Here is a 12567-nt window from a genome sequence, read left to right as displayed (position 1 = left end):
CTTGTGCATGTATTTACTAATGAAAGTTAGATTCAAAAATTTTAGCTAAAAGAATTTACTACAAAAGTAGAAAGTTTAGATCACAAAAAGAAAAACTTGAAAAATTTACAGTTTAAAAGTTTTGGAAGTCAAGTTCAACTTAAATACAGAAAAATCCATGATGTACATATCCGTCATAGAATAAAGAGGTATTCAAAAATCGCATGGATCAGGTTTAAGTTTTTGAAAAAAAAATCTATTAATGTGAAACCAGTGGCATTAAAAGGCTAAACTCATTTGAATTGGAGTTTATCCTTGTTTTGTTTTTTGTTTTTTTAAATGGCAATGCCAAACTCCCTTCTTGCATTCTCACAAAATTTGATTCGCTTAGTTAAAAATAACTTATTAAATTGTGATTTTTGGATTATGTACAAGGATTTCTGTATTTTTTAAAATTGGGTTGAATTCTGGATAAGAATTTTTACCCCCACCCTGGAAAGAGGGGAGGGGCTCACATTTAATGGTCTAGTAAGAAAAGACAGACAAGAGATTCATTTTTATGGATTATTTACAAAATTCAGAAATATACAAAATTAAAAGTAATCGGTGGTCGAAACTTCAGCCACAAGGCTGCTGTAAGAATCTGGTTAAAACCGGTTCTTCAGCGAGAGGTTGGGAGAAAAAAAAAATGTCACAAGGGTCATGCACAAGCAAGATCACAGACAAAAGTCTTTGAATACAAATATAGGGGGGGGGGGGGACATTAGGATGAGATGAGCGCCCTAATTTGTTCTCCTTTCAGCTCTGGTATACTGCTTATTTTGTTGAATTTGGAACTCTGGTATTTGATCCGAACAGCCTGAAAATAAAATTAAATATAAAATTGAAGATCTGATGCAAAGGATAATAGTAATCAGTTTCAAGTTGTATGGAGGTTAAATGGTGAGGCTAATACAAATTGGGATTTTTCTACATTTTAAATAGGTATCCAGGACAAGACCAATCCACTAGAGTTTTTCACCATTTTTTTTTTTTTTTTTATAACTAAAGAAAAAAAAAAGTGCACTTTACATTAGAAAATAGACAAATTGCTTAGGGCAAAGTCAATTTTGTACTGCCTGTATTGAACTTATAATTTCACATTTTTAAAGTACAGAAATGTGCTTTCATTACATTTCCAGTACAGAAACAGATAGCCAAAAGGAATTAACACGTTTTTATAATAAAACTAAATTTTCAAACAATTTTGCAGCCAATTCTGTTCCGTAAACACACTGTGTGTGTGTGTGTGTGTGTGTGTGTGTGTGTGTGTGTGTGTGTGTGTGTGTGTGTGTGTGTGTGTGTGTGTGTGTGTGTGTGTGTGTGTGTGTGTGTGTGTGTGTGTGTGTGTGTGTGTGTGTGTGTGTGTGTGTGTGTGTGTGTGTGTGTGTGTGTGTGTGTGTGTGTGTGTGTGTGTGTGTGTGTGTGTGTGTGTGTGTGTGTGTGTGTGTGTGTGTGTGTGTGTGTGTGTGTGTGTGTGTGTGTGTGTGTGTGTGTGTGTGTGTGTGTGTGTGTGTGTGTGTGTGTGTGTGTGTGTGTGTGTGTGTGTGTGTGTGTGTGTGTGTGTGTGTGTGTGTGTGTGTGTGTGTGTGTGTGTGTGTGTGTGTGTGTGTGTGTGTGTGTGTGTGTGTGTGTGTGTGTGTGTGTGTGTGTGTGTGTGTGTGTGTGTGTGTGTGTGTGTGTGTGTGTGTGTGTGTGTGTGTGTGTGTGTGTGTGTGTGTGTGTGTGTGTGTGTGTGTGTGTGTGTGTAAAAAAAAAAAAAAAAAAAAAACTTTACTCACGGTAAGTTTACTGGTTTCAGATTTGATTACAAGTTTGGCAAGCTTCTTCATCGTTTCTGTAAGATCCGTTAATGTATATGTACTGTAATAAGACAGCGTGTCATTCTGGACAAAAGAAATTCAATCCATAAGATAAAGGCAAACTTTTTCATAGTGTGACGAGAGTTGCAGGTTTTAAATTGAAGCAATTATTTCATTTTATACTGAACATCCAATCAGAATGAGAATCTGATCCTGGAGAAATTATCATGCACTAAATTGTGAAGCATGGGCTGCTCAATTCTAACCACTGCCTTCATGAGTCCTCACTGCTCGATTCAAGTGGCAAGGAGAAATTCAGGATGCAGAGAGCACGTACAGCACCTGGTATTTCCAAATGGTCACCCACTTTAGTACTGACCAGGCTCAACGATGCTTAATTTTAGTGATAAATAGGAACAGGCTTGTCGACTCATTTTGTATTAATACAATAGTGAAGTACTTGCGTGAGAAATTAGATGAATTTTATGAAATTCATCTAATTTCTAGAAATTTCTATTTTAGTCTTGGCTAGAAAAAATACAGTGACCCATCAAACTCAATAAAGAGTTAAAAATCCTATTGGAACTTCTGCAAACTTTACAATAATTTCATAAATTTAGTCAAAATCATTTTAAATTTAATCAAGTTATTTAACTAGCAGGGAGATCCAATGTTACCTAGGATTGAATTATGTACAATCAAGGTTTCACACCTCCATATTTTTATCACTAAAATCTGAAATCACTCATTTGAGAATTTTGGGAACAAACAGATAAGGGTGAATTCTAAGGTCCAAACCCGGCTAAATCAGTGAACCAAAAAAAATTGCATGCCAGCTAGTGTTGCCCTTTTAAAGTCCAGGACAGGCAATGACTGATCATATAGGGAGTCCTACTTTGTTGGATATGCCATACAGAGGTAAACATAGCATGTCTGCAACTGTTCTTCACAAATCCCTCTAAATTCCATTTTCAGATAGCACTATTCAAGAAACATTGCTACTAGCTTAGTTGTGTCAAGCAAATCGGTGGGTGGATAAACAGCCTGTGTCATTAATGTTGACAGATCGTTTGGCATTGGCCACTCAGGAAAGATTTGGACTACAATTATCAAGGACTTTACTGTCAACTTCATGGAGGGGAATACTAAGTGGTGAACAGATGCCCGAACAAATAAGATTTGTATAAGCCATGGAAACAAGTTTATAACTGAATAGTTAATCTAGTATGTAGCAAGCGAGATTTATAAGTTCAATTTTAGGAATATCTTGCATCATGACTAGGGCTATGGCAACAGCATATTCATTCATTGTTTTGACTTAATTACATACCCAACACAGTTCATCAACCGAGAGCCTTTATAGAAGCGTACAAGATATCAATGGATACATACTCGAAAGTCAAAACAATGAAAATATGTTGTCATAATCCCATCATGACAATGGCTAGGAAAGCAGCAACAATGCTGCTGACACTAGCATAATTTAATGTTAGATTTATCTGAAATTAGACGAGCAAGTTCACATGTAATATATATATTACAGATCACACCCTCTAACAGGAGAAAATCAGCAGCTGAAAGAGCCGAGTAGCTAAAATATTGCAGCAGCCATTAAAAAAGCACATGCCAATTAGCAAGTGTGCACAAACTTGAGTCACAAGAAAAGGATAAATACACTACATGGTAGAGAAGAGAAGCAAATTGCATACCAAGGAAAATGAATGTAGGAAGTTGAGGGTGAGAAAGCGCTGGTTAGGGTCACGTAAAGAAAGACTGAGAAAGTTATGACAGAGCGTCATAAACCATGAGCAAAAAGACTTGAAAGATAAAAATGCATTATCTTGGAAAATGCAATGCTTTTCATTGACACAAAATGAAAATTTTTGAAGTGCATAGTCAGATTTGTTTTGTTGCGATGGTACCAGATCACGTGGGTCCAAGAGATTTGAAATGCAACGACATTTAAAGAATGGTCACATTACATATGTAAGTATAGTTTACACTTAATCTAATTTTAGAGAGGCAGTAAAACTGTGGGGGGGGGGGGGTTAAGATAAACCTGTTAATCAAATTTGATATAACATCTTCAGAAATAAGTTCTATTTGTGTTTTTTTCTTCATCCTACCTTGTGGCATGTATTCACCAGAAAATTAGAATTTGTATATTGTTCCAGTGAAATTTTTAAACCATTTAAACTTAATTTTTCTGGTAAATACAAGGTAGAACCAAGAGCAAATATTCTAATTCTGAAGGTGTTAGATCACTGAAAATTTGAGGTTTATTTCATTAATTCTGCATTCTACCATTTTAAAAGATGAGTTCTCGCACAAAAGAGCAGAACACAAAATGTTTTAACTTGCTGGCGAGGACTACTATTGACCATAACCAGTTATACAGTCCTTTTGAAATTTTCATTTATTTTCCGTTGTGTACTGAATATTTGTTAATGAAACCTATATGAAATGTTCCTTATTAAATTTTAAAGATTTTTCTATTCTGAAAGAAAAAAATTAATCTAAAAATTATTTTAAAGTTTGTTAATTCAGATTTTCTCATTCAGATCTGTATTACAAAGAGGGGGTTGCAAAAATGAGTTGTGATGCGAGAAATACAAACTGAAATAGAAAGAGTTTTAAAATATAAAAACATTAGTTAGAAAAGCATTTCATCCAAGGCATGAAAATTGTTAAACAATGTTTTCACTATAGGCTTTAAAAATAAAAGGTACAAGATTCAATTTGAAATTTATTTATCTTCAAACTGCACTTTTATAATTTTTACAAAGTAAAGTATAAAAATAAAATTACCTTGGATTTATTTTATGAAATGTACATTTTGTTGCAATTTAAAAACATCTTTCATTTAGCAATTGATATAGATATAAAATTTTCAATGATTTTAAAAAAGTGCAACAGAATGTACATTACATAAAATAAATCCAAGGTAATTTTGATTTAATTTAAATTTTTATACCTTTGTAAAATTTATAAAAGTGCACTTTGAAGATAAATTTCAAATTGAATCTTGTACCTTTATTTTTGAAGCCTATAGTCAAAACATTTTATTTCATGCTTTGGATGGAATGCTTTTCTAACTTGTATTAGTATGAGCCAATTTAGTCAATTTATAGAATCGACCATAAGAGATTTTTACAACTCACCCAGTCACCATTGTAGAGAAGGTGAATAGAGAGGCACAAAGCGGCAGCAGCAATCAAGGACGGATGATAATGAACCATATCGTATTCATTGATGGTCAGCTCCATTAAATATTTAGCAAGAGTATGCGTGGTACCATCAACCTGAAACAGAAGAGTAAAGAGAAATTAGAATTTTCATAATTTAAAATTGTTTGTATTGACTGGCGAGAGACCACTGTACATATTCCTTCAGGTTCTTGTCCAGAATTATCCTCTTACAATCTGTATAATTTACAGGATTTAATAGTGTCACAGGTACAGATTTTTATTGCTTTTGATACAAGGAAAACTATGCAAGAACCAATGATTCTCACAAATTGGAAGAAAGTCAATGTTTGGAGAATGGAATTCAAATTATACCCAGGTGGGATAGATTAATTTATTTAATTGCAGACTATTCTCATTTTTAGTGGTTTCACGTTTCAGCCAACTATTCCGCTGGTCTTCGTCAGGTGGTAATCGTGACAGGATAAGAATTGCTACTCTCCTAACTGCATCCTCAGCAATTACTGCCTTCCATAGTTGTCTCACCAACTAACTAAAAGATGAGGATAATAGTCTGCAATAAATTCTCAATGAATTCCAATAAATAAAAAGAAAAAATTGTGCAAGTGGAAAGAAGGCAGCACAAAAAGTCAGCTTAAAAACAATTCCCATCAGTGCAAAGAGATGGGAAGTCATTTAAGACAACCCATCTCTTGAATTAGAAGCCATGTTTAATTTCAGAAAAGTGATGGATAGTTATTCTATACAAGTCCTGGAGATAGAGAATTTTCTGGGCTTTATAATTTTGCAGGCAAAGAGCAAAAGACCCTTCTCATGCAGATACGAAAAAAATGTGGAATACTAAGAGGTATTAATTTCTTCGGAGCATTTCTGGTTTCTGATTGGCTCATAGCAGAACGTGGTGTAATTTGAACCACCAGTTCCTATCGGCAGCATTTATAGTAGAATCTCCCAGCTTTCAGGAATCACTACCCCCATCAAATATCAAAAATATTGCAACACCACCCTTCCATTAGTTTATGAATTATAAGGCCTTTTACTTCATGGCAAGATTTCCAGAGAATCAGAAATGGGAAAAAGCATTCAAGAAAAGTAGGAAAAAATGACAGAAGTACTTAGACTGTAAGAGATTTCAAATATCACTAACTTATGGGTAAAAAAAAAAAAAAAAAAATGCTTACCTGTCCAGCTTTGGAATTCCTTCGTAAAAAGTGCAAGCATAAAGGTTTTCCAATCCTAAAATCTAAAGCTTTCAAGATAATGATTTCCATTTGTCTTATGTCCATCCGGGTGTAAGCATTGTCTGTAATGTATACAAAATCGGATACTTCTGGTGCATACATTTCTTCATACTTTGAAGCGATTAACATGGCAGTCACACCAACCAACTGCAGTTTGCTTCGGCCAACAGGATTTACCTAAAAGAAAGTTTTAAACTTAACCCATGGGCAAAAAATTTTTTTTAAGTAAAATATTGAGATAAACACTATTTACTCAACGTTAATCAGAAATATCCATTCTTCAAATTAGGAAAATAGTTTTAGTTTTGTTTCTTGAAAGTTTCTATGATGTTATCCATTATAGAAAAAGAGGGCAGTTGTCTATGCACATAAAAAAAAAAAAAAAAAAAAAAAAAGTAAATACACCAACTCCTAATAATGTATTTGCTTTAACTCGGCATAACCCTGGAAAAAGGCTAAATTTAGATTCATCTTGGAGGGGGGGGGGGGATAGCTATTTGTATCATCAACAATTAACATTTAAAAACTGACAGTATCATTTAACTATTCTCATCTCTTAAAAGGGGTGAGTGGGAGGAACAGTTTTAGTGCTTTGAAGGCATCCTTAGCTCCGACCAGACTTAAGCTGAGCTACTGAACCTAATTTGCCGTGCCTGGCAAAGATTGTGAAAAAATTTTAACGGGTTAATTCTTTACCTTTCATCTACCACCAAAACACAGGAAGCCATTTGCAGAACGTTAGGCTTGCATTAAAATCAAGGCTAAGCAGCGATTGGGTAGCTATTTTTAACTACCTGACAACACAAAAATGTGGTCGGAAAAATACTAGTTTAGTGGTCACTCAGTATATAGCATTTTCAGAAATTACTGGTATCTGGCAGGGTTAATTTTATTCAGCATTTACCCCCCCCCCTCTCAACTTATTTAACATCTATTTAGTTTTATGGCTCTCGGTCAAGACCAGATAGCTCTTCCAGTGACCTACAAAAGGTAGAAAACCAGATTTCTGAAAAATCTGAAAAGTGGATGGTTTGCTTGTGTTAAAATTTTAGTACTTTTATTAAATTTGAAAACTATTAACACTTTGATGTACTTAGGTGTCATGCTGAAATAAGTACTTACCAAAAGTTAGAAAAGATGGCTTTAAACTAAAAATAATTAACATTTTCAATCAATCCAAAGTTCTGTAGAACAAGTAATTCATTCTTTACTTTAAGTAAAAAGGAACAAGCCTACAATTTATAAAAATCCATTTTTCTTATACACAATTTTTTTTAATTTCACTATGACACAAAAATTCAGAAGCATCAAGTACTAATGCTTCAAGTTCTTTAGATCTTCAAATATGTATTTAAATGTGTTTGATTTTGTAGGAGGAAAGTAGTTTTCTTTGCCAAACAAGTTTTTCAAAAAGTTTTCATAACAAACCTGTAAAAATCTGTCAATAATGGAAACCGTCAGAAAAAGAGTCTCTTGAAGGAGACGAAATCTGTGATGCACTTGACAAAGCCAATCTATAAGAATGGCACGCATTTTGCCAGTTATTTCCTGCCCGTTCAAGTAATTTGGCCGTACACTGTAAGTTTTCTGAAGAGAGAAAGTTGAAGGTTTAAGTTTGTTCTCGTGCCAGGTTCCCTCACCAAAAGAAGTTCAAAGTTAAAAAGAGAACCAAAAATAATTCTAAGTAGCAGAACCGTTGATTTATGACAAGGAATTTTACTTTTGTGCAGATTCCTGTTACACCAATGCTAAACTCGTTTCAAAAACGTAAACAAATATGAAACTTTGATAGTTGTCCAGAATTCCTCAAAAATACAGGAAAATCTATAAAGCACATACCTGCCATGGGACATATTCCAAAATCATGCAAATTCATCTAAGTTTTGTTTTTTACAGAAAAATCGTTTGACAATTAAGAAATTCATTGGAAGTTGTGGAAATTACAAGGCTGATCTTACAAGTTTGCATAGTGAAATTATCTGCCTTGTTTCAAGATGCAACACGAGCCCTTGATTCTTTAGTTAAGATTACTTGATCAATTTACATGATTATTGGAATATATTTTCATTCAGACACATGTAAAGATTCTGTATTTTTGTTTATTAGGAAGAATTCTGGAGAATAAACATTAAAACTTATGGTTATAAAAAATAATCTGACACCCGTCAAAAAGCTTATGTTCAAGCATAAAAATATCAATTTCCATACCAATAAGAATTTAAATAAAAAACTCCATATAAATCAAACAACCAACCAGTTAAATAGGTTGGAGATTTTAATGGATATTTTAAACTACATCTAAAAATTAGACATTAAACAGATGTCCAAAAACATCAAACCTATAAAAACATCAAGATGTACCGTTGTCTAGTCAGGCTATACATTCAGGTTCAATGTTCATTCTACCAAATTTTGTGTTGGACAATTAGAAAAAGTTCTTGGGGTATCTGAATCAATAATTTGAGCTTAATACCTAATTCCAAAAACGATTCTTAGTTTTAAAACCTAAATTTGCCATTGCCAATGCTAAAAGGATCAATATTCAATTTTGAACTACCAGTAAAACTAAGATTTAATAGCACAAAGGACTCCTGGAAATGAAAATAGCACAAATGGAAAAATAGGATAATGTCACAAAGAAAATATTTGCATTTGAAACAATTTTTATACAACTATAAAAAAAAGATTATGATAAAAGTCCGAAAATAGTTTCAATTATTTGATATTCATTAAAAGAATTTTAAAATGTCAACGAGCAAATTTCATTACATGTAGCTCATTTTACTTACCTCAAGGTCTCTTAGGTAGGCATAAATTTCATTGACATATTCAGAAGCCAACTGGGGGTTATCAGCATCCTCAGCATCAATGTCAAAGACGTTACCCATGTTAATACGAGGGGTACAGATATCTTCTACTGGAGATATTTCCATTGGACTATGGACCACTTTGGTAGATTTATTTTCAAGATCTGTAGCTTTTAAAGCATTTCCCTAGAAAAGATTTCAATTTTTATAAAGACTAATATTAATGCGAACTTTCAATTTTTCATAAAAAAAGCGACAGACCTAAAAGCTGTATCTTCAGTTCTTTATGAAATTTAATTTAACACCATGAAGGTTCAGATAGTTGTAGGTAAAGCTTTATCATATGAAGTATTCAGACATTATCATTTGTCATCACATGAAAAATCCCAAGATAGCAACCGAGAAATCCAAAATGGCCACCAGGATACAATTCAAAGAAATTAAATTATAGCCTATCAAATATTGCACAATTCTACAATATTGTAGCATATCAAATTAAAAGGAAATTTTGTAGAGATTAAAATGGTTTCCAAGTACATTAAACTAATTAGCATAAGTTTCATTTTTAACGGCTTTAAAATGCCATGACAATTATCAGGTAGGTGTCTAGTAGCAGTATCAGAATTTTTGACACCCCTAACACGAAACTGCGAATAAAATATAAAAGTCTCATAATTTGTTAAAAGCGGGTTATTTATTTTCTTTATGGATTATACTTCCAAAATAAACTATTACAGTTGTTTTAAAAGTAATAGAAATTCTTTTTTTTTTTTTTTTTTAAAGACAGTAATGAATTTTCCAAACTCAATATTTTAATTTTTAAACTTTAAAAATCTATCAAAATTTTTCTATTGATTCTATTTTTACGATATTTTCAGGGTCAATGTGAAATTTTATGTTCTTTCCAATAAACCGAATATAATATTTTAGACAAACTTTTTTTTTAAATTCACGCCCCCCCCCCATTTGTGTAAGTGTCACACATTTTCAAGTTTCTCTTAAAAAGTAAATAATTTATGTTTAATAGTTTTATATATCAAATTGAAGAGAAAAGGTCAATAAATAATATATTCAAATTTAAAAAAAAAAAAAAAAAAAAAAAAAAAAAAAAAAATCCCTTTAGAAATTTACCTGTCCGAAGTTTAAAACCTTTTAAAAAAAAAAAAAAAAAAAAAACTTTAATAAAACCTTGGTCCTTTAATTGAAAAAAATTTAGGGCTTGAATTACATTTTTCGAGGAGTTATAAGCTTGGAAAGATGGGGTGGAATTATTCACTATTTTCACGAAATTTCTGACACTGCTAGTGTCTACCACTATTGTGTAGTTCTTTTTTAAAGAACTTGTTGAGACTAAAGATTTTAAGAGACATCGGTCATTTTTTCCTGTTCCCATGTAATGCTCAACACTCAGTTTTTAATAGAATAAAAATTTATTGAAGTAGGTAGAAGAGTAAATTATCTTGCCTTTAACATTTGTTTTTGACCATTTTTTCATACCTCCGTCGATTGTAAAACAAACTCAAATGTTATAGACAAGGTATTCTTTTAACAGATATGTGATTCGTGTTTTAACTCATTTAAAAGCGTTTTAGAGTGGTGCCGGGTGAAGCCATTGGAATTAAGATTAAACAATTTTTTTTAATGAAAAACAATTTTTGTATTACTTAAATTCAAGTTTTGATATCCTTTTTTGAAATTGTTAAGTGAAAGTACAAAACACCTTATCTTCATGCTAAGAATTGGTTTCTAAATGAATGTTTCAGAATCTTATTTGAAATCCTGTCGCAAGTTTTCTATTGATCAACTGGAAACATCTTTGGGTCATAGCAGTAGAGTAGATCCAGCTTCCATCGCAGGTCACTAAAACTGTAGGATCTGAATTAATCAGCTTGACCATCTTCTCATCTAAGCACTCTTGGGACAAACTTCAACTCTTCAGTTGCTTGAATAATTGTGTGTAGAGTTCACACACTGGCATCCAACTGTACAGCATCTAGACACCCAACAGTCCTTATCTATGAAATTATTTGGACGATCAACTCGTGTCCCGTTTCCTTACTCCTCCATCAGACTCCTTGCCTTCCTTGCATCTCTTATGCCACTCAAACACTGATGCTCGATTTAGGCAAGATGCTCCAAAAGCAATCCGCAGCATTCATACGTTTGTGGCATTTTCCAAGTTAAAAACAGAATTTTATTGCATATCATTGTGTCCTCACGTATAGATTGTATTTTTGAAATTCACCAGCTGTGGCAATCAGGCTTTATTTTTATTCCGATTCCTGTTATAGATATTCATTTGAACCAAAATCAAATTCGTCAGTTATTTCATAGGATGACTAGCTTAAACATACTAAATTTTCACAAGTCTACAAATTTAATTGTATGTACAAAAAGTCTGGAAACTTACTGAAGGCACCTCGTATCTCTAGTTCTCGTTTCAGCAAGACGCTTATTTTTAGTTTGGTCAACATTCATGGTAGGATATTTACTCAGGATTTGAAAGCTAACTTTAATGTTTATCTTCAGGGAAGTACGACAGGATTTACAAAGGTTAAAACTTAGACATCTTTTCAGAGTGAGCAGGGGGGGGGGGTAAAAGATTTCCTGTATCAGAGTGGAGTTCATAGCTTAGTTCTTAATTTTGTATCGGTTGTCTCAAGATAAAACAAGCGGTCCTATAAAATCAGTGCCATAATCTCATATCAATGCTCTTTATATAGAAAAGACTATTTTACTGTCAACTTCAAAGTTTTATTAAGGATTTCAGCTTTTAATGCATTCGTCTTAAATATAGTATATAGACCTATAAGTTCAGTTAAGAATAAACCCTACATATTTGGTTTGCTGAACTATGGAAATGTTGGCATTTTGACTTAAGGACGAAGACATCTTTCATTAAAGAAATGCATGCATACTATTTAGTCTTTGGAAAATAGTGTTATATATAAACTAGATTAAGGACCAAAACAAGTGTTAGGTTTTGTGTATAATTTATAGATCGGGTTTTTGTTAGTGATCATCTATGTAATGTTCGTTATGGATGCGTATACATTTATCACATAACATACCTTCAACAATATACAGAATTTGTCGCAATCTGCTTGGGCTGGGATTCTTTTGAGGGTGGGGGTTAAAGTCAAAAGCGGGGTAGGGGAACATCCCTTCCATTGGTTTGTTATGATTAAGAGTTCTGCAAAACCTGCAGTGTGATTTGAGGAACAACAATCGACACATTTGCAAGTTTCATTTGTGATGCACCTCTCCTGGTTTCAAATCTTGCGTTGTATCTGCTCGCCACTCAACTGACTCTTTAACTGTCTTCAATAAATCGGTCCCCTGAGCAACTGTGTGCATGTAATATATATATCTCAGTCTTTAACCATATAACTACCAATCAATGCTATGTTAATATTCCTGGTACACGTCTTAGCTGACAAAACATTTTCCAAACAATAAGTTATCCTGGCAATGCTATCATAATTGGAATCCA

General features: G+C 33.0%; 1 protein-coding gene across 1 annotated transcript in view; it reads right to left on the bottom strand.

Moving 5' to 3' along the window:
* Positions 1-529: 529 nt before the first annotated feature.
* The window catches only part of LOC145259957 (G2/mitotic-specific cyclin-B-like), a 23452-nt gene continuing 11414 nt past the window's right edge, over positions 530-12567 (bottom strand). The window contains exons 3-8 of the mRNA XM_080117934.1: positions 9057-9260; positions 7696-7854; positions 6208-6444; positions 4982-5122; positions 1800-1904; positions 530-838 (exon numbers count right to left, since the gene is read on the bottom strand). Coding sequence (XP_079974060.1) covers positions 743-838; positions 1800-1904; positions 4982-5122; positions 6208-6444; positions 7696-7854; positions 9057-9260 — 942 coding nt within the window. The 3' untranslated portion in view covers positions 530-742. The remainder of the gene's footprint in view (positions 839-1799; positions 1905-4981; positions 5123-6207; positions 6445-7695; positions 7855-9056; positions 9261-12567) is intronic.

This window comes from Euprymna scolopes, chromosome 35 (assembly GCF_053919585.1).
Source record: "Euprymna scolopes isolate OS-2025 chromosome 35, ASM5391958v1, whole genome shotgun sequence".
NCBI classification, from domain to species: Eukaryota; Metazoa; Mollusca; class Cephalopoda; order Sepiida; family Sepiolidae; genus Euprymna; species Euprymna scolopes.
Note: the sequence above shows the minus strand (reverse complement) of the source record. Positions and strands in the feature narration are given on the sequence as shown.